Source organism: Bombus pyrosoma, linkage group LG5, assembly GCF_014825855.1.
Source record: "Bombus pyrosoma isolate SC7728 linkage group LG5, ASM1482585v1, whole genome shotgun sequence".
Taxonomy (NCBI): domain Eukaryota; kingdom Metazoa; phylum Arthropoda; class Insecta; order Hymenoptera; family Apidae; genus Bombus; species Bombus pyrosoma.
In genome coordinates, this window is record NC_057774.1 from 6,720,367 (window position 1) to 6,743,502 (window position 23,136).

Below are 23,136 nucleotides of genomic sequence, written 5' to 3' on the forward strand. Positions count from 1 at the left end.
ACAAATATTTGGCGAAAGTGGCAGGCGTCTCGATTGCAGCGAGGCAATATCACCAATTTTGTGTCGCCAGAAGTGTTACGTGATCGAATCGCGTGATAGGACATCGTGTTTCGCACGAAATAAAAGTCTAGACGTTGCGTCAGAAAATCGGCCGAGACAACACCTATCATCCTCGACGTCGAAAACGAAGGCGACACGCTGTTCGACGAGTACGCGCAGAAATGATCGGTCTCTCGATACTGCCGTTATTGAATTCTCCGGTGACGTTGTTCCACTTTCTCTGAATTTCCTGACACCACTGCCAACCGGAAACAAGAAAATTCCCCCACGCAACACGTCGAGGAATTTCGAGAACGAACGGCACCGCCAAGACGACGATTGGGCGCTTCGACGAAGAACCGCCGAGGGTTGGTTTCAGTGACAAGAAACACGCTGAATGATAAACGTCCCACGAACAATACCGCGGACGACCTGTCGTGATCTGATCTGGATGAAAGTTTGCTTAAAAAAGAGGTCGTTTCAAGAGCTTTGTGAATCAATAAATCTTTATCGGAGTTTTCGAATATATATGAAGGAACGATGATACATTTTAAGTATGAATACATCTTACTAATAAATAAATTTTACTATAATTAATAGATATATAAATTTTACTAACTATAAATTTTACTAATGCAAAGGAATTGCACACGACTATAGCAAATAGATATAGCGGACATTTATGCAAATTTATATTTTTATAAAGAGAAATAAGGGAACAAAAGCAAGGATTAAGCGGGAATTTGTTTTGCCTACTAAATATTACAATAGATGCTAAATTTGATACGTTTTATATTCTTATGCATATTACGCATAAATTTTAAATTTCCCGCATCCCTTTCCTAAAAGTAGCTGTCGTACTGACCGTGTGTGCAATGCAAAAATAGCTTTGCAAATGTAAAGAGTATGTGTGAGCTAATACTTGTTTCCGTCATATTCAGGTTCCCCGCATCGAACGCGTTAACAAATTAAGTTTCCCATGAAATTGCGATCTATAGTCGACCACAACTGTTTCGTCAACTATTTGATGCCGCGTTCCTCGTTTCCTGCTCTGGTTAATCCACTTGGATTCTGCGGGTAGCTTCCATCGAGTGTCAGGACTACTTTCCACTTCGTTAATCACATTCGATGTGTCCTAGAAAGGTGTGTTAGGGACGCGTCTGGAGTTTCGAAAACCCTCGTCCGAGTTTTCACGCTTGCAGCAAACCCAGGATTCGCGGTCAGCGAGGACATCGGTCGAGAATTCGGGAGCGGGAAGGGACAGGAGACGACAAAAGTGGGAAACTTGGCCGAGAATCGAAGCAGGGCTTGTAACTCGAGAACGAGTTTGCAACAGGAAGCGATTTGCTCGGAATTCGGTGGATTGAAAGGGGACGTAGGGTCGCGTCACGCTGCCGGGGTTAGTTTCCAAGGCCCCAAACTTTTCGCGACTTACCGGATTTCTTGAGAACTGGGTTGCCATGAACGCGTTCAACGGACTCGTTTAACCGCTACGCTCGCACACGGCAACGGCGAGTTGCCTGTGCAACGCCAATTACGCTGCAACTTCTTGCTCGACCGGGCTGATTGTTCGATCAGATTGTATTCCAGAAATATTGATCCTACGGACGTACGCCTGTGGAATCTCTACTCAGTTCTCCTCAGTGATGTTTCGTTCTGCTCGTCAAGTTGATGCTTACATTATGTATTCATGTATTTTAAAAGTAATGCAACTCAAGTTTTTTCTGAGAAAAGAACCGTTTGGAAGTTTACGAAAATATTACTTGCTGAACACATAATGTTAGCAAGAAGAATAACGTATTCTGGTAATTTTTCATCTTCTGCTCTTGAAGTCAACTTTGGACAGTTTTAATGTATTTTTAACATAGTTTATACGATATCGTAATTTTGAGCGGGAGAAAATTCGATTACCGAGCTATTTCTTTCCGGTGCCAGGAACCTCTTTCGATCTTTGCCACCGTGTTAAATGTATATTAACGACGCTATATCTGATATAAATGAAAGAATGCGAGGTCGTCGCGCAGAAAGGCTCTCAAGAGTATCGGCGGAATAATCAGCTATAAGGGATGATGGACAGGCAAGTCGTAAGGGGAGTGAGCAGTCATTAGTTCCCCCTAGCTCGCCAGAGATCTATCGCGATCTAAGCCTGCTGCCGTCTAACGCAACGAGTCTCTCGTACAAGGATTTATCGTCGGCCATGACGTGTAACTCTTTGTTAAATATTGGATATCCTGTATTTGATATGTTACATTTCCTGTAACGCATTTTCTTTGCTGGAAGTTTACAGAATATATCCATGACGTGTAAATAATCCTGTTTTAATATGTAATTACGAGATCAGTAAGACCCTCAGGAGGAAGCCCTAAGTATCTTTAGTTTCCGGGGTTTAGCATCGCAAGAGTCGTGTTTTATTCATCCTAAGCACGCTAGAGAAGAAATCGATCGAGTAGTAGCTCTCTAACTGGAGAACCGAAGACGAATCGTCACGAGATTACAAAGAGGAAAGACAAATCGTCCATTTGGAAAGGTTTAACTAGTGCGACAAGGGCAAGACGCGCATATCTAATCGCGACAGCTAGACAGTTGGGACGGAGGATGAAGCAAGGGTGGACGAAGAGGAGGGTCCGACAATGTTAGTTGGATGTCCAAATCGGATTAAACGAAACTAAATGGGATAGTGGATTGGATTAAGTAACTGTCGACCAGGTCCGGAACGGAATAGGTACTGTGAATTTAATCGGACAGTCTGCTCTGTGAAGGACTCATCGATACGGAGCAAAAAGTTCATTCGTATAATTCATTTATCCAGTGATACGTACTACGCTTGTGGTATTCTTGTTCTTAGAGCGAATTTCTGGAAAGACTCCTCGTTCTCTTTCAAATTATACAAAAGAGCGACGGTATTCTTTGAGAAAGCTCGTTGAGAATGTTTTTTGCTTAAAAAGAAGTTGGGACAGAAGCTTGTGTATTTGAAACGACAGAGACACGAAACGAGGAACGTTAGAGTGGAGTTGCTCTCCGGCAAAGGATCTCGTTTGAATTCACGTCGAAGAACTTGGATGTTTAATGTTGACGTTGATGATGATGAAACTTTGAAACTTTGCATTTACCCTTGATTATTCATCGACTGAATATCTTTTTGCTCTTAACTTGCAAAAAGAAAAAGTTGTAGTTACTTTTTAGCAGAGAAACCATAATTGCAAAGCCAAGCATTATCGTGTGTTCTCCTGTCTTTTCCCTTTTTTTCTCTCTCTATAAAAGCTGTATCTCAGAAGTTGAAGAAAGTGTTCGGTTTTTAAAAAATATTTGCATACATGATGTCTTTGAAGTTTCAATAAGTTGGCAAACTTAATAAGAAAAAAGTTTCGAAACGTCTCGGATAAAACGTATTGATGAGCAAAGAGCGACGTTCGCCAATGATTCGATCCGTTTCGATCCGCAGGTGAACTTCACGCGAATTGGTGGTGAAAGCGACACGAAGCTGGTTTGACGAAACCAGCTTGCATGATCGGTGTAATGGCAAACTGCGAAAAAATCCGACCTGACGTGAACCTTTAATGGAGGTGTCCGGTAGTAGAACAGGTCGATCAATAGTCAGACACCAGCCACCTCATCGTGCTGCACGTTATACACCGCGTGCAGCGTCACGTGTACGCTTCGGTATGAATTAGGATTCTCTTCTGACAAATCCCACTATTTCTTCATTCATAGTACTAACAAAATAAGGAGACAAACTACTGATAAGTTTCGCTAATATTCTGCAGTGATTCCTTCACTTACTACATAACGTCAATGTGAAATTAAGAATGCTACTACATTAAAAGACATGTTATCAATTTATTATACACTGAAAGAAATGATTGTCAGAATTCCGAAAAATTCAAAAGTGAAATTCGAAGAGATTTGAAAGTTGAAAAGTCGAAGCTCCAGTTGGACGAAACTATGTCGCGTCATGGAAAACAGCTGTCTTTTCGCCAAGCAGCGTTTGGTACGTCGCATTGCGGTTGTTGCGGAAGACGGTCTTCTCAATGTCCTTTGTGTCTGCGAAAGTAGTCGTCGAAGAGCACAATTCGTGCAAAAACTGTAGAGAAGTGGACGGAAGGTGTACGGAAGGTGTACAGCGTGACTGTGTTGTTTGCCGTCGCGCCTTACAGAATTAACGCTGCATCCGTCGCGTATTTGTCGGTTCTGTTTGCCATACAGATTAACAATTAACGGAAATAGTTGGTCGTCGTTCGGTTGCTGTTTAGAAAATAAACAGAGAAGGAGGTGAGTTGCACGGTGCACGTCGGAATATTTAACGAGCACTCATCGCCTCTTCCTCTCCAGGCGACTTAGACTCGCGACCACCTCGTAACCGGAACTAACAGCCTTCCAGTTCTCCTAAATTTGCTGGTAATAACCGAAACGACATAACCTTGGAGTTCGTGCGGTTTCGGGCTCGACAAGGTACGCGTTTAATTACCCACCATTTGTTCCTATGAATTTCCTTCCTGTTTCGTTGGAACCTACTTAACGACAAATTGGATTAACAACGACGAAGAACGCGAGTTTGTTTCACGTTACATGTACCAGCTAAGCGGAGTCCAGTAAGTGGAGGGGAAAAGAATTTGGAAAGTTCGATGGTTCTTTATTCGACATGACACGCACCTAATAATTGTCTGACCACCAAAAGGCGGTATCTCCTTAATTTATCGCCTTCACGAAGGCAACGATATGAAATGGGTATCGGCGAGATCTGTGCCATTGGATCCGTAAAGAACGTGTGATGCCACCAATCAAGCGATTAAAATTCGCTTACAGACTATTCTATAGCCCGACTTGTGCCAAAAGCACTCTTCGACCAGAAATATCGCTCGGTGAATAAAAGTGTAGGAAAGGACCAAACGAACGATAACGGTGATAACGGCGATAACGTTCTATCAATCGATCCTCCATTAAGCGAAGTACCATAGAGGAAACGCGCCCATATTTTTCCCAGCGATGTGAAACTTATGGATCTCGATATCGACCGTGACAAATTGCTGGATGATCGTTTCGACGCGTGATTCGCGGTTTACGGGACGATTACGTTGGTTCGTCGTTGCAAGAATCCTGTAATGGAATTCCAGCCGCTCCTTCACCAACAGAGCGTGTAAAGGACGAAAGACACGCCGATAGAATCCCGTTTCGGTGTTGGTAGACCCGCGAAAATCAGCTGAGGCTGGCTCGAGATTTCGTGTGGTGGCGTTCCACGAATTCCATCGAGTTACTTCACCATCGAAAGATCAGGGAAATCGAGCGATCTCGAGTACGTGGAATCCGATAAAACGTTTTAAGGAGCGTTTCGAGTGGCGTCGTTGGTCTACGACTTACGGTATGACTGCGTTCTTTCGTGTTCTTCGCGTTTAATTGCTGTCCCCGCTACTCGACGACGACGCTGGAACTATTATTTTCCGGCCATCCGGAAATAACATCAACCTCCAGAGATTAAACCCGCCGCGACGGTTTCACGACTCCAGCCGAAAGAATGATCCTCGTTTTCCGTGTTCTCGTGGTCCTCCGTCAACGTTATTAACCCTTTCCTGTTCGTTATTGCAAGAACCAGGAAAATAAGTAGTCGAACACACAATAGAGCACGGGCATTCACGTATGACGATTATACGAAATAAAGAGAAGGGAACGAAAAGAGAACCAGGACGGGAAAAATGTTTTTTTCTCAACTTTGATCAAAGTTACTTACGCACGAGTGAACCTAAAATGTGTTCCACGACAAAAAAAGCAAGATACTTAGGCGGGCCTGTCTTTCAGGAGGCTCTCTCTTACCTCCGCTCTGCTTGGTCCCCGACTCTGGAACAAAGAACAACACTCGACGTTAGAACATGCTTGTGCCGCCTGTTTCACTTACTGTGATTAATATGCACCTCGCTCTTCTATCCCTACACTCTCTCTTCGCTTATCGCTTAAACGACGAGCAATTAGCTAAAAAGCCTCGAACAGTGGCGATCGAGAGATCTTTTTCGACGTAACTTGCGGAAGGACGAGATACAGTAAAATCTCATTTATCGAAACCAGTCGTGGGGTAAAATAGTTGGGATAATCGAGTAGTTCCAATAATAGTAGTTCGATAGTTATCCTCTCTAGTGCTTTTTATTAGTTCGTATAATAAAACGTGGGGCCCTCCTGCGCAATAATTTACCAATCAAGTAATAATATTAATGAATTGACGAACTTCATTCTTGTATTCGGTTGAAACATATAGCTATTGTCGTTAAATACTAATTCAATTAATTTATTTACTTTTAATTAAAATCTATTTAATTCCATTTAATGTAACACTAAACCTTAATTGAGATACTTCAAAGATGGATAGAAAAAAGTTACTTGGAATCGTAACCTCGACAACATATATTTAAAGTTCATCGAAGTTGATGAATTATACTCTACTCTAAATAATTACCTTAGTTTTGCCGATTGTACTATGATTACCGAGGTACTCGATATGATAGAGGCTCGGATACGAGTTTGTATATTCGAAGCTGAGGATTAACTTATTCGTATAAACGAAATTAGGTTAAACGAAGTTCTAATCTACGAGGAAATTAACGAACTAAGGAATCGGATAAACGAACCGATCCGATCGTTCGATTTCAATATCCAGCATTAAAATAATTGCAGCTGCCGCGGTCGAGTGTATTCGTGGGAACGACCACTAGATTAATACGCAATTAACCCTTCGATACGCTTAATTGCCGCATTATCGAACTTCCAATTTTAGGCCGAACGTTTTATCAGCTAACATTCGATTAATTAACGTATATCAGGTTATAGGTTACACACGGATATAAAGAGACGAGGCCGAGCTCAATGAGATTCGTTGGGGCCGCGGACTGGTTTCGAAACGTCGCGATGCATCATCAAAACGCGGCCATTAATTAATCATTCCCCGGTTCCGGAATTATTCCGGTCAGGTTCATCAATTAAGAGGGTTAAGCGTGTGCCGCGCGGAAAGGGATTCACAGCGAACGCGAGATTTAATTAAACGATCGTGCCAATCGATCCTCCATTCGAGTAATAACGGAAACGCGATCATCGGTATCGATAACAACAGGACAGAAAGAGTTCAGCCGGTTAATCGCGTTAGTCGTCGGACAGTTCACCGATCGATTAAGTCAATTAAATTCTTTTCCTGAAGCTTTGGCTCCGTTCGATAAAAGAGAAGGAAGTGTGCGCGAGTGTGTTGCATTTTCTGTTCTGCTATTTGGCCTGTAGAAAATTTACGAAGAGAAAACGAGTAATTAAAAGATGCGATCTAGCAGTAGCAGTGATTAATAAAATGGTGTAAAGTTGACCTAGGCTCTATTGCATAATAATTTATAATTATTAGGAGTGTGAGTGAATTTACAAATCCTTTTTTGTAATATTACAGAACCTCGATGGAATGCTGCGGTTTATGAATTTTCTGGACTCGTTTTTGGGGGATATGACAAATGTTTCAAGCGAGTTATAGTTTCTAGAACAAAGATGGAAAAGTTTGAATATCGCATAAAGTTGATTCGCAATCAGTTATAAGACGTTTGTTCGCTTTTGCCAGGCATTCGCGAATCTAGAAATGTTCTGAGAGGTAATCTTGAAAGATATCTTCGGAGATGGAAATTAAAAGTAGTCGTGATATTTCCGTTGCCGTTGATTCAATAAGAAGGGACAGAATACGGCGGAAATATTCTCGATGGCGGACAGTCGAAAGTTTTAATAAAGGCACCGCATTCAAACGATGAGGAAAAAGAGCGCGCAACTTTTAAAGACCTATAACGACGCCGCTCGAAATTCTCCTTCTCCTCCCTCTCTCTCTCTCTCTCTCTCTCTCTCTCTCTCTACCTTTTGCGATTGTTCGCTAATTGGTAAAGTCATTCCGTCGGAAACTTGTTCCTTTTCGGCCTTGCTCTTTCTCCTTTTATCGTCGTTCTTATTTTTGCTTCTTCCATTTTTTTAATAAAAAGACGCCAAATTGCTGCCAATTATGGGCAGAGAGACGCTGGCGAAAACAGTAATCGAAAGCGAAGAAATTTTCGTGGAAGGACGCACAGAGAAAGAGAGGTGAGGGAAAATTCGACGTTTAATAAAGCTGAAACGTCAACACGGATGCAAACCGTATCGGACGATCGCAATTTTTTCCCCGACTCGGCGCACTCTCGTGTCCTGGTTTGCTTTTGTTCTCGTTCGTCGGGCGGACACCGAGAGGCGAGCTCGTGTATCGCGCGTGGATCACCGTGTCAAAGCGAAAGAAACTTATAAAAAGGATTCTCTCGATAATTAACGAAACAAGCACGGCAAAACAGAAAGGGGATTTATTAAACGATCTGGCGATCTGCGATCGAGTTTCGTTCGTAGAAACGAACATTTTATCGTTTTTATCGGTGCATTATCTTGCGAAAGTTTCGTTCCAAAGGAAGAGAGAAGCGTCGAAACTAAGTTTAAATTACATGACAACGAATTTACTGTTATATTTGCAAAATATAATCGAATTATTATATCTATTAATTCTCGTGAGCTCGTTGTTGTTCTTAACTTGGAACTCGTGTTACGATAATTAGATTTTCTTGCATTTTTCATTTTCTTTGTCAGAGCATTGCACTTCTCGCTGGACGATGGTGGTTGTTTTTGTCGAACAACTGTCAGACTATCTCAGATTGTGATTTTGTGAATCAACTGTTCTCGATGAAATAATTCCTTATTTAATGCTTATTGATGAACGATCTGATCAAATTGGAGCAATTAAAAGTAATCAAATGATCGTTGTTGATCGGCAACGTTAATTTTAACGGAAAGGCGATTCGTTATTTTCGACATTGTTAGCGGAAACCTTTACGTTTATTATACTAAAGCTTCCATGTACGAGACTCATAATGCATGGCTATATTTTACCGTAATGAAACAAAAATGGAGTCTACGGCCGCCACTAAAGCGTACAATTACAGCCGCTTCAGTTTATTCCGAAATTTTTTCTCCTCGACAACCGCCTCGTGTCGCGTGCAATTAAATTTTTCCTGCATTTCCGAGCGTAAATAATTGAAGGAAATTCGCTCGAAATTTTGTTCTCTCTCCAGCGGCACCCCTCGCACGATTTTTCCCTGCATCTGCCAAAATTTCCCAATTTACCTTGCCCGCATTTTCTCAACATAATCCGCTTTATTACATCTCCCTCGAATATTACTTCCTACATATGAGTATGAATCGTATCATCTCTATTATCAAATCTTCCTATCTGCATTAATGTGCCAGAAAATTTAAAAGTTATCGTGAAATTTCATTTTCCAATTTTTCATGCGTAGTGATATGGAACAAGTATCACACGACATAAATTTCACGGGATAACGCGAATAGTAACTTAGAATTCCAAGCAAGAAATAAGAAAATGGTTTGTAGGTTAGATGAAACTGAAATTCGAGTCACATAGCTAGAAACTAGACACGCTATTCGTCTTTTCAATGAATTTAGGACACGTTTTCGCGCGACATTAAAAATTACGGCCTTTGCTATTATGATACTGCGTGACATTTTATATTATGGTTATTTCCACGCAATTTAGTATCATGACGTTTAGTTACTGTTGAACAGTCGATCGATGTAGTTTTAAGTTGTAAGTTTTAATCACGTAAAAAATTGCTAACGTCGGAGAGCGAGTTTCCAGGTTTTAACTACACCTCTGACTGAATAACAAATGATAGTCACTAGCGAATGCTACGATAAAATCGCGCACCTGCTTTGATTTCGTGGCGTTAATGTCGCGATATCAATTTCAATATCATAACGACGGAACACTCAGTTTGTACGAGAACAAGAGCCACGACATTTAGTATCATGACCATAAAAATCATGGCTTATTGTCACGTGAGGACTCTATCCGCGCGGTTTCTTTCTTTCCTTCTATACAGTGGCTCGCGAAAGTATTTCAGTACTTATAGTGGCAGCTAGAACGTGTGCTTTTATGCACACATTGTACGTACTATATAGAAAACATTTTGAGAAACATTAGCACTGTAACGAGATACGACTCTTATAATTTTATCCATATAATTAGAAACAAATTACAAGTAAAAACGAATTAACGTATTATAGTTTATAAAATTATACGTATATGAGTCAGTTAGTAATCCATATAGTATCCATAATATTTATCGCGTATTCGAGATCGTGATTTTATGTTTAATCTCAAAATTCGAATCGATTAATTGCCTCGTTCGCAACCTGGATAAATTTTCACCTTCATGCAAGATCAGCAGATATCCTAATACTTACGAACAGGAGTATATGTTTTCAGATTTGCTTCAAACTTTACCAATAGATATAACCATGATAGTCCAGGCTTGCTGTAACGCTAATGAAATTTGAAAACTGTTCATATAATGCAGTAAATGTTGGAATATTTCCACGAGCCACTGTATAACCAAGGAATTCGCTGGTTAGTGCAAACTTTTCGCGATATTACACTCCCTGCAATTACCAGGCTGGCGATGTCGGTGCAACTATACGGCGAATTTATCGCATAACAAACAACGAGCTCCTCCCATTGGCGAAGCCGCAACGACGTTGATTACGTTGTCGACCGTTTCCGAAGCGGCGCATCGCGAATACCTAAAGACAATAACGAAATTCTTGAAAGAGCACGCTCGCTATAGCCGTGCGAATCAACCCCTTGGACGTTTTCCTTAATTCCCTCAATTTCCTCAATTCCCTCAATTCCCTTAACACGCCGCCCATCAGCCGACAATTTTCCAAATTCTCGGGTAAGCGTGCGACGCCGATTACGTTGTCGGCAGTTGGCGAAACTACGATATCCGAATACCAGGAACGGCAAAAGCCATAAAGCCGATTACCGCGATTCCACAAATTACACCGCTTTGTCCGTGTTGCGACCGGTCAGCAGCATCGCGGCGTTGATATGCAATTATGCCTGATGCTTTGAACTATAGTGCTTGTCCGGCGCAATACATCCTACAAGTGTATGATTGTTCCGGCCCATGTTTCTACAGGAGAATGATTTGGACGTTTCTTACGAGCGCTCTGATTGCCTCGCGACCAATCGCACCGGCTTTACGCCGGACGAGCCGCGATTTTCATTGCGATCGATACGGTTTCGTGCGAAACACGTTCGCGCACTATCGTCGACAAGTAGGGCGCTGGGCGCAATTGCAGAAAACGATTTATACAGTCGTTATATTTCGAAAGTTAGAATTCAAGAACATTTCGCTGTCGTTGATTTTTTACCTCTTATCATAACCGTGGGATCAAATATTCTTCTAAATTTAAATTGAAACAAGGAACGCACTTGCATCGCTCAAAAATCCCCTCTTTATTTCCAATGAATCGTTTGACGCGTCGTAAAACCTGTATGAACTTTTGGTACGTGGTTAGATATTTCGAACGAGGAGGATCTTAAGATTATTGTATACAAAGGTGATATTTTCTTTTTAATTTTCAGTAATTAAATTCTTTATTTATCTTACGATTCTACAACTTACGATTCTATCTATCTTTGTTCAAGTTTCAATTCAAATAAGTATTGTTAAAGACGTGGAGTAAGTTGCTAGTAATCATTTCCAAGGCTAACTTTACTTTACATAAGTACGCTAACACTTGTGACGTACATACGTTTTCAAGTTTTACGACTAACGATCGATACGTCTTTGAAACATTGATATGCGCTCGATCTGGTCTTCTATAGTTTATTCCTATGGAATTATTATAATACAGAGCGATCGATTATCTCTTAGATCGAGGTTCGTTGGAAGAAAAGAAAATAGACTGCGTGGGAAGTCCATTAATCTCCGTGTGGTTGAAAAGATAGGAATCCGGTAGAATCAGTGTTGGTTAATTACGGTACGAATAAAAGTGCTTTTAAAATAAACGGCGTGAGGAGTTTTTATCCGTTCGTCTCGTGAAAAACTTTAACCGTTAATTATTACGCGAAGGACCGGTATCTTGTCCAGATGAACTCATAAAATAAATACAGCGATGGAAACTTCCAAACAGGCAAATTAATCGTGTGTACTCAACTCCATCTAAACTAACAGCTCGCGATTTTCATTAAAAGAAGCTCGTTCGTAATTTTTCCAGCTCGGTTAAATACCTAACATTGAGATATAATTTCTTTGTTTCATTATACTTCGATCAATATACATATATCGTGAACCTAAATTCGTAGCACGAACAAAGAAGGGCTTTGTGGCTGAAAATAAAGACGAAAATCGAGAATAATAAAATTTCGATGGAGGCTGTGTTTTCAAGAAAATCGAATTTGAGAACGTGTCAAGTATACGTGTACTGGCTTCGCTCTTAATTATTTTCAAACTCTGTTTTCTCCAGATTATGTCCTACACTCTCTTCTCTTATTTTCGTATATAGAATAGCTCGCTGTCGATCGTTTATTGTCCAGCTGGAAATTACATAAATTCACGTAAAATCAACGGGTCTTGCAACTTAAATTTTTCAATCTCCAACGCCAGATCTCCAACGCAATTTTCTCACATTTTATTTTTGTCTCAGTTTGTGCAATCTCTCTCTGATTTTACTCGTACCATGAATTTAAGACCACGCTGTATAAGTAATGCTTTTTTTCAGAGATAGCCGTACCTTCGATAACCCAAATTCAAAACTGGCACGCGACGAGAGAAAGAGGAAAGAGGACGGAAAGAGGGTGAAAAGGGGATGAAAAGAGAGGGTGACTTGCACACGACGAAAAACCACTATCTTTGGTCACCGATCTTGATATTCTTCTTTTTTCTGTTCCGTCAGGAGGTCAAAGAGGAGTGCGCTTAAAGGCAGGAAAGCGAAGAGGCGTCTTGGAATCGTCGCTAAGATAACCCGCAAGAGAAACATCGGACAACCGAGCTGCAGAGAATCGAGTATCTTCTCCTTTATCCTATTCCCACCTCGCATCCATCCTTTCACTCTTTCTTTCACCCTTTTCTCGTCTATTGCTTCGATCCCGACTATCGCACTCTCCAATCTACCCTAAGTACATTGCAACTCGTGCTGCTGGCTCAACCACCCTTTTTCCATCGTATTAGCGTAAATTCTCTGCCAGAAACGAGAAATCTCGATTTAGAGTGAAAATGTAACGAATGAGTGATTGGCGAATGGAAGGAAATTAGCGGTAGTCTGGTTTTGCTGTCTAATTTCATCGCGATCCATGGAGAATATTCGTATCGAAAGTTTCGTCGAGTCAACAGACACGATTTATCAACGACGTTTACGCGATGGAATATTCGAGGGAAGGTTTACAAAGTTGTGATTCCGAGTTGGAAATAGTTAGAAATTTTACATCTTAAACGTCATCATGTGCAACGTGATTATTAATATTTCAGTAAATTACCGAGTAGTACAAACGAGCCACGTTTGAAGGTACAGAATTCTCAGTCATTTTATTACGCCGTTAAAGTTCATTCTGTTTCCAAGTAGATATAATACTCAGCCGAAGTTAAATTTATTCCTCGAGCTCGTGCATCCATCGTTTAACTGCAATAATTCTCAGAATGTTTTAATCTTCACGTACGGTACGAGTAACACCATTAATTTCCGGGATTTTCAAAGCTGATAGAGGAATTACGAGTTCGATTTAATGGAACTTTCTCTGAATCTCCGGTTGTCCCACGGAATTATCGCGATACGTCCTTCTGAATTTGATCGCCGTCGATCAGAATCGCAAATGCAGGATCGATCCGCGACGTTTGCCAACGGATCACGGATGGTATTAATGACCAGCGCATATTTATAAGGATCGAAGGTCCTCCTTGACTCGGACAGGCCAATTAGGGCCACGCGAGCCGCTCTCCTCTCCAAGCTTCGACCCACGTGCATCCACAGAAATTAATTCATACTTGAGCCTATTACATATTCATTGCACACGGTTGGACAACGTGACGATTAATTCCGATAGGGATCTGACGTAAACTAATCGACATTCACGATAACACGTTTAATGACGATGTAATGAAATTGAATATCATTTCATCAAGCCCAGCGTGAAACATTTTAAATCCCATTTTCGATATTCCATGGAAAACTGTTGCTACGAAAGAATGTTTGTTTGTCCATGCTATCGATCGTCATTTTCTTTTTTAATCGTCAATTTTACTTTGTAATTTGACAACAATTCGCTTGTCCCAGCGATTCTTCGAATTTCGACTAAACAATCGGTAATTACGTAGCATCCTCAATGCGATTTCCACTCTGTTATTCACCTATATTCCATCGAATTGGTCAATTATAGAACTCATCGTTCGTCGATGGTCGACGGTACAGGAAACGCAATGAAAGGTTATTGTCTCTCTCTCTGTCTCATTCTCTTCCTCTCTCTCTCTCTCTCTCTTTCTCTCCTTTTTTCTCTATGCGATCAATTTCACAATATTTCTGATTTTTTAGCTCTTGATGCACAGTGTTTAAAAACGGTTGTTTAACTGGAGAAAGGCGGTAATTCTGATTATTTTCTATTACAGTTGAACACGACTTATTGCAGCGAAATTTTAGTTAACAGGCCCGATCAACTGAACTTCCGTTCGTTGAATTCACTTAGCTGAATGTAAACTGCTATTAATTATTTGAATAAAGAAAAATAAATAGGCAGTGGAGAAAATTGGCCAACTCTTGTTACATGAACTCCGCTTATGTAAACCGTTTGTTCTCTGACAAGTTCAGAGAAATGGAATTCTGCTTTACTTAATTCCGACTTCTCTTGGGTTTCTATATTTTTAAAGATCCTTAATTAGATTTTTATTCATTTACGAAAGACTTTTATACATGAAAAGATAAATATATGTTGTAACTGGAATAGTTAAGTGACGTTAGTCCGCAACAGTATGATTGTTTCTCTGTTGTTTCAGACAATTTTAAAACTCTGTGCGGCGTTTCTAATTTCGTCTGCGATGATTAATATCAACAAAATTTATACCAAGAAATTCTAATTTCATTCGTAATTATCCTAGGAAGACAGAATTTTGCAAAGGGTAGGAAAGTTCACGTAATTAGAACGCCTAATCACGAGTTCTCGCGATCGAGGAACAGGAGAAGCAAGTCACGGTCGAATTGCCGGTTCTTACTTTGGAAAATGACAACCGAGGGATGCAAGTATTGCCGTGGAACCGTGCTCCTTGCTTCCGCCAGTTGGCCATTTTCTTTCTCGCCGCTGATAATGCGAATTAAGGCTGCCCCTGGGTTTTGGTTACAGGAGAAGAGTCGTCTTCTTCGTTAATATCCCACCAACATCCGGGTCTTCTGCTTCGGTACGATTTCGCAAATCATGCAAGGAAGTTCCTTGCAGAATCTGCTATTAATTTTCTCGCAGAAGAAAGTTTTTGAACTCTGCTGTGATAAGTGTTGGCATTTTTAAACAGTGTGGAAGCGTACTTTGGTCCTAATGTTTATATAGAAAATTGTAATTAATAGAAAGTTAAAACTTTATTAAAAACACACTGTTTTCTTTCGGACGCAAATGGTAAATTATAATGCTCACCGGAAACATTAACCCTTTGCACTCGAGGACTTTTTCGGTGGGGCGTAGCAGCTACTCCGGATGATTTAGCGTATACGTGACGCGTGTCTTACAGCTAGCGTAAAATGATTTTATATAGAAATTAACTTACAAAGAAAAATCTAATAATAAATAAGTTCATCTTCATTTCAGCTAATTTCACTTCCGAACACCATTTTTTAAGGGTTTCTAAACTATAATACTTTTGCCATGATCGTCGAATCCAAACTAACTTTACAGACGTTGTCAGAACCATAGTTTCGGAGGCATATGGGATTAAATATTTTATCTCAATTTTAAAGTCTAACACTTTACACTTCTTAACAAGGAACATAAAGAACCAAGGAACCAATTTACCAACCATTGCACTCTCATCAATTGCAGATGTCGAAATCTAACATAAACAGGGACTGTCGCTTCTCGCTCGCCACTGAAGCATGCGGCATGAAACACCGTGGTGAGTGAGAGTCACCTTTCGAGTGCAAAGGGTTAATATACTTTTTTCGTTCTTCTTGTTAGCGTATAAGCAAGTGTATTCGCCGCAGAATTATATAGGATTATAATTTTGTGAAACTCAAATTTTTGCGCCACAATTTCACTGTTGTTTCAGCAAAATGATTTTTAATTTTATAAGAAAAATCTCGGCATACGTCTAACGTGAGAAACAAAAGCTTGGCAGTCGCAAATCAGTGACCCGGATTCGCAGAACGCGTTTCGTAATTGCTATAGAGTGGAAACGGACTCGATCTGGCTAATTGTAAATCGCTTGATCCGAAAATATTCAGCGAAGCAACAGGAGATAAAAGTTGACGCGAAAAATACGATCACACGCACGTTATCGGACCGTGTTGTCATTTCATTTGTCACTCGTTGCTTTTGCCGTCGTTTTGCATAAACATGGATACTATCTACCTTAACGTTTCAACTTTTTGATTCAATTTCCACAGATAAATTACGAAAACGATTGTTATTAGCTTGTAACATACACTCGCTCTATTTTTCTTCGGTGGTTTTATTTTTCTCTCTTTTGTTGTTGTTGTTGTTGTTCCATTAACAGCTTCGCGTTCACAAGTGTCACGTATCATTTTAAAAGTTACATTTCAGCGGTCACGTTGATCAAAATTTATTATGACCGGTGATTTACATTTGTTGTGGTCGGTGAGGGAAATGTTGAACGTGTCAGAATATAAAGTACATTTCCGTCGTACTACGCTTTTCTGCCACTGAAAGGCTAAAACACGCCGCAAAATTGAGAGCATTGTGTAAAAAGTATAAATACAGAAGAAATTTATGTTACTAGCAAACATTACACAATGGCCACAATTTTTCCTTTTGCTTTCTTGGTAATAGAAAACTGTAATGCAACGAAATTGTTGTTTATTTCATGACAAGCAGAAAATTCTACAAAAGAGCGTTTATCGAGCGCAACAAACTTTTATCAGGAAGACCGTGAAATAACTTTGGAAATTAATATGACAGCTGAAAAACATGTTATGTCACATTCCCTATCTTCTATAGAATGAAACGATGAAAAGAATATTTCATTGGAAAGATACGTGCAAATACTTTTTATAGCTACTGTATAGTATACTGTACTGTGTATTCTATTTATGACTCTGAGCTTGGTAAAGGATCCAAAAGACGATGTATCATCAAGCGTTAAAAACGAAACGAACGTATCACAGCATAATATTAAACATGCATGGAGACACGTATAGAACAATGGAATAGCCGTTGAATTAGCCGCGAGAGAATAGAGAAACATTTTAAACGGGTTTCACGGTATCATAAAGTCTCCGGATTCGATGGCGACGCGTCGAAAGCGGATCAAAGTAAAAACAGGGAATAAATCCGAATGATCGTATCTTCGAAACATGGGTGCATATCCGGTTGAAAATGGAGCCACGAGAATAGAGAGGAGTAGTCCTCGGTTGCGTTGATGACGCGATTCCAATCCTTTCGAATCGTAACCACGCCATTGACTCGGTTACCTTTTGTCTCGGCCCATGAATTCCGTTTCTGGTTTGTGGCCACGTTTGCATTCGCGCGGTCCCTTTCCTCTTTTCCCCTTTCCCTGCCTCTCCTCTTCTCTCCTAGTTGCGTTTCGTTCGCGGTCCGTGGAAATGGAAACATGTTGAGTAAACAGAAGAAACAGAAGCCGGATTCCCCGAGGCTGTACCGGGCAATTTTTGCCGAGCGTATGACTACGAAACGAGAGAGGAGAATCGTGTTTGTGCTCTGCACCAGACAACAAACCTTGTGAGTTCACGTGTGTCGTCTTGGGAGGTTCGTTGATTATACGGATGGGAGACGTCGGGTGGAAACGATGGAAATTTTCTTGATAACCTCGATCACCTCGATCAAATTGCTTATATTTTCGCTTTAAGCGGCTTGGAATTAAGGAATTATCTAAAACATGGATCGCTGGGTATTGCGGTCTCTGGTCATCCAGTTAAGACCACATATAGATATTTTTGCAATTACGATATATTATTATATGCATAGTAGTTTTTGTAATTGGCAAATGATCCTTAGTCTGGTATAAGTCAGTTAATTTAATTTAAATACTAGATTTAAATACTTTAACTTAAATACTAGATGCTATTGATCAGGAGACGGTAAACGTAATAGAAGTTAAGATAATGTTCGCTAATGAAATCAGTAATATTGAAGCATTCCTTTTCGAGGAAGAGAAATTATAAACGATGATAATTTTGTCCGAGTAAGCGATGCTGGAACCACTTAGGTCGGTTCAAGAGCCGCGGCCAAAGCTGGCTATATATTTAATCAAACGCGATTGGATTCCCTTACGAGCTACGTAAAGTATTCACTAGTAACTTTGAAGTTAACCAAACAAAATGCTGACTAAAACTATTTTGGTACAGTTTATTCGTGAACCTATCCAAGTATACTCGAGCCTTCGCCGAATATAAGTAGATCGATCTACTATATAAGGAACAGACGTGCCAGGTTATCAATTTTCCGCCACATTATTGTATCTCTAATTTCCCCTCGGAAACATGAATTTTTCCGCGTGAATTTTCGCAGCTGCGGCCGAAACTCGAGCTCACGTAGCCCGTTCGTTCGCCCGCTAATGGAAAGCGCAGCTGTTGTGGACGGTAAATTGACGAGATCTGTTCGTTGCTAAGTATATACGAGTATGCTGCTAAGTATATAACTACATACGGCCAGTATCGCGTTACTCGTAAGCTTGCCCGACAATTATCCCCTATCAACCGCAGTGGAAAGGATCGTTGCGAGCGTTGATCGAGCCTGAAAAGTCTTTACCAACCTTCGTCCTTCGAACTTATCCAGATCGATACTTCTATACGTCGATGGGCGTTCTCACTCGCGAGAAACTCGTTCATAGATTCTTTGGCCTTATCTCGAACGATACACGGGACGAGGTTCGGCGAAGATCCGCCGCGAAACGAACAGCAGGTTCGCTCAAGGTTGGCTCACGAGCTAAAGGGAAATCAAATTTTCGAGAACAGAAGCGAGAAAATCCCCCGAGGGAGTCGACTGGCGGGGATAGGAGGCTGGCGAATAGAAAGAGGTTCGCCAAGTGGAACGTAATTGTACACGGCAAAGGTTCAATTTACCGGACGATCCGGACGTAACGTGCGATAAAAATTGAGGCCATGCCCGGAACACGCGATCAGCAACGCGGGTCTATGGAAAAAGGGGTAGGGCTAAACGTTTGTTTCCGATTAAGAAAGCGGGCTGGCTGCCAGACCCGCCAACAGCTTCTCCAACGCGATCCGGTCTCGAGAATCTCGTTCCTTTCCGCCGAGGGGACCCTTGGATCGTTCTCGGCTGACTTTGCAGAAAATGACGGAGACACTCGAGGGGTTGAAAGGGTTGGCAAAGTGACAGACCGCGATACGAACCAGTTCCTCTGGAAAAAAAGAATTTCTTCGGCAGAGTACCCAGCTGTTCCTCCTCATCAGAGGGTTTTGCCCGCGTTTTTTTTTTTTATTTTTTAGCTACGCCAATGAAACTTTTGACTGTTTCCTCAATTACCTCCGGGAATTCTCGGATTTTAATTTTATTTCGTTTTCTTTCTCTTTATGAAAGTCGTTTGAGCCTTCTTTTCGGTGGTAATTTCCATAGATCGTTGCGATGGAAATGGACGTGCTTGGAAAAAATGTTCGAGCCATTTAAAGGATATTGCTTCTTTGGAGAATATTTCGGTTAGAATGTATTTCTCTGGAAGAATTTAAAAGCTGAGAAATTACAATTCAATAGCGTATGTGTATTAGTTTATTTCTAGTAGCCATTTGCTCGTTTAATTTACTAACTCTTATGTAATATCTTTTCATTGTCTCGTCTTCAGTATTCTTTCTCGCTGGACTTAGAGTACACGGTATTTTCTTATTCTTTCGTTACTCTCCGCGAGACTAGTGGCGTCTCATAATGCACAACAGATTCGAGTGTTCTATGCATAGTTGAAGATTGAGTTTCAAAATGTCGATGCTTAGCTGACTCAAGTAACTCTATCTTTACTATACGCAATTGGCACATAAACTTTACGAGTTTTTATTCTCTTTTGCGCAAGGACACAAAATGCCGAACTTTGGTAGAGAAAGGTTGGATAGATTGCCGGTAGAAGTTTGAAGATAGAGCGGAAGAGGAAAAGAAGCCAGCCAAACTCCCTTATCCCAAACTCGCTGGCAACAAATCCGCGGATCACGCAGTAGTTTTAGTCGGTGACAAGTCAGACAGGCCGGCGTAAAGGAAACATATCTCGGGCGGATATTCGTCCTCGTCGAAACGCTTCGTTTCGAGCGAAACTCTATATCTGCGGAAGCGAACAGACGTACGACGAGGAAGGGATGGTTATTGTTTCGATGTAGAGTCGTTCTTCGACTCGCGTGATTGGGCAAAAGGAAGCAAAAGGGAAGGAAACGAGCGGATAGATTTCCTTTCGGAGAAAATTGCTAAAAGAAGATATAGTTTCAACATCATTTTCAGCAAAAAGGAAGTAAAAAGGAAATAAAACAGGAACTCGTAAGCTGTAAAATGAAGGAAGAAATTGCCGAGTTGGGTAAAAACTGGTCGGTTCGAATTCACATCCGTAACGGATTTACGCAAAAATTCGATCGAGCCCGTGCACAGATTCGTTGCATTTCGTTTAATCATTCGAATTAATTCAAACTCGGCGCCAAAGCTTTTTCTCATTACGTTCGTTCAATGGCCCTTTTCGCGTTCATCCTGTTGCAGCGATGTACATACAGCGAAAAATTCTCTGACCACGGCGACGATTGTACCCGTAAAGGTGAAGCGGAAAATATACGCGCTTTCCCGCTTGCTTATTCGTTCTCTCACGCTGGTCTCTCGCCGATACGCATCGAGAGAGCATATTAATTATATCCTCGAATCAACGCGTTCTAAATGGACGTATTTAATTATGCGTTACTTAATTACACTTGTAAATGTATTTATGGTGGCCTGTCGTCAGCTCCGTATTAAAACCGTATTAAGTCCGTATTAAATCCGTATTACGGACGAGCGCGTCTGTTCCAGCTCGAATACATTTGACAATGCACTTTATGCCTGTGCGCAAACAGCTCTAAGTTGAGCGTTAGCGAATTTCTCACGGAGCCTCGAAATCACCTTTGCAACGCGTTCTCCGAATCTCCCGTCACTTCTACACATCCTTGAGAACTAGCCTTGCCGCCAGGGAAAAGCTACTCGAGGCGTTATACGTTGGAAATATACAGTTCTTTTGCCTCTCGATTTCCTTCCGGCGTCGAGCATTGTTGTCGTGAATTCCTTCAAAGCGTTACTTTCTTCTAGTTCCTATCCTGCACTCTACCGGTTTTCCGTGTAGGATGTATGAAAACGAGAGATAGTATCTAGACTTTAAAACCGTTCTTCGCAGAGCTTGCTCCGATATTTCCCTCAAAACGAATGAAAGTTTTAGCATAAGCGTACTTTGATCGCGTTAAACACATGGCCTAATCGACTCTACTTCCCCGAAGGGAAAGCATATATAAAAAGCATACGCTTAGCCGCTGGACGATCATAGAAAAGCTTCGTTCACGAGTGGGATCTGGAATAAAGAACCAGAATATTTTTCTACAGAAACATACTAACAAACGCAAGTTTTCTCCGTCAAAGGAACTTACGACTCAGAGATCCAACAAACGAGCAAATTCAATCGGGAATTCATCGTCGTTCAGGACGTGACTCGGATTACGCGGATGGAAGCGATAGGTATAAAGGACGATAAAAAAAAAAGAAAGGAGTACGGGAGTGGAGCAGAGTCAGTTTGAAATAAAGCGCGGGTGTTGGAAGGTTGGAACGCCTCGAGGCATCGATAAAGGGAGCGGATAGAAAGAAAATAGGAAAGATTCGCTATAAAGGAATTCAATCAGGCGGTTAGGATTACCGAGCCGCTGTACGAAGCTTTGCCCAATAAGCTAACGCCTAAAATTAGTTTCCGTCTTCTCCCTCAGCTTCTCTCCTTCTTCTTCTCCCTTGTCTTCTTTCCGAGAAACTGCCCCTGGAGAAGCCTAGCTGCTTCCTCTTCCTCCTTCTTTGCGAGCTACCTGGCTGCCTGCTACAGCAATAGTCCCTGCCCGAGTTCCTGCATAAGCCTGCTTTACTTCTTCCGCGTCGTCGATCTTTTTTTCTAGGCTGCTCGCTGCCGGAGCTCGTTTCTTCCCTCCCTCTATCCCCGGCTGCCTACGGAACTCTCGCGAGAGCACCACGAAACGAGAACCGGGAATATTTTCGGGCCATCGTCTTGGAGAGTACTCGTCGTTGTATTTCGTCGTGCAAGTCGGAGAGTAAGAGCTCCGTAGTTCTTCGAGTGAACGACGAGCGGCAGTCGTTGAAGTGCGCGGCGAATTTCCAGCTACGGTCCATTTTAAGACACGCTGCCTCACTTTCCTTCTATCTTTTTCTCTTTCGATGTGCTTGTTTTACCGGCCAAGTCCACGTTGCATCGAGTAGGATGTAAAGGGAGCTGGTTAAAGGAGAATGGACCGGTGGTCGAGATTTTGAAATCGTAAAACAGTGTTCCAGGTAGAGAACGAGAGGGATTTGGAACTGTTGAAGGTCACCGCTTTTAAGAAAACTCTACATCTGGTCTTTTTAGCTTTCTAAAGCACTGAAGCCATCGACAGCGTATAGACAAAAGACTGCGACGAAGGCAGACCATAAACAGTCGACAGGCGACGTTGGCTTCGGGGTTTTTCAGTTATAGAGTAACACTGCTAGCGTGCGGATCTGGACCAGCTCATATAATTCTTGTACTTTTCACTTCCGTATTTAAAATATATTTTTCTACCTTATAATTTATCCCTCTCATTATACATCTAATAACTTCAACAGGAACAAACAACGGTAGTAGCTTGATCGAAGACACGTTGATTAGAGGCGTTCAGCACGCGTATACTTAGGTATACCACCTTAGGGTGGTGCAAGCTAAGATGAACATCCAAGTATCGTGCAGAATGGAAAGCGAGTTGAACTTTATTAAAAGACGGAGCATCTCTTGTCCTTGTATCGTCTTATTACTCTAATTTCCATGCCTTCATAATACTATAAATGAAAAATGTTGAAACATCGCTTGATTACTT

At 41.2% G+C, this 23,136-nt stretch overlaps 1 protein-coding gene across 3 annotated transcripts in view; it reads right to left on the bottom strand.

Annotated features, from left to right (window-relative positions):
* LOC122567423 overlaps positions 1-23,136 on the bottom strand; it is a 168,164-nt gene that overhangs the window by 46,489 nt on the left and 98,539 nt on the right. For 2 of the 3 annotated variants that reach the window (XM_043725900.1, XM_043725899.1), the window contains exon 2: positions 5,845-5,868. The exons of the other annotated variant lie outside the window; for it this stretch is intronic. In XM_043725900.1, coding sequence (XP_043581835.1) covers positions 5,845-5,868 — 24 coding nt within the window. The remainder of the gene's footprint in view (positions 1-5,844; positions 5,869-23,136) is intronic. 3 annotated transcript variants of the gene reach the window in all.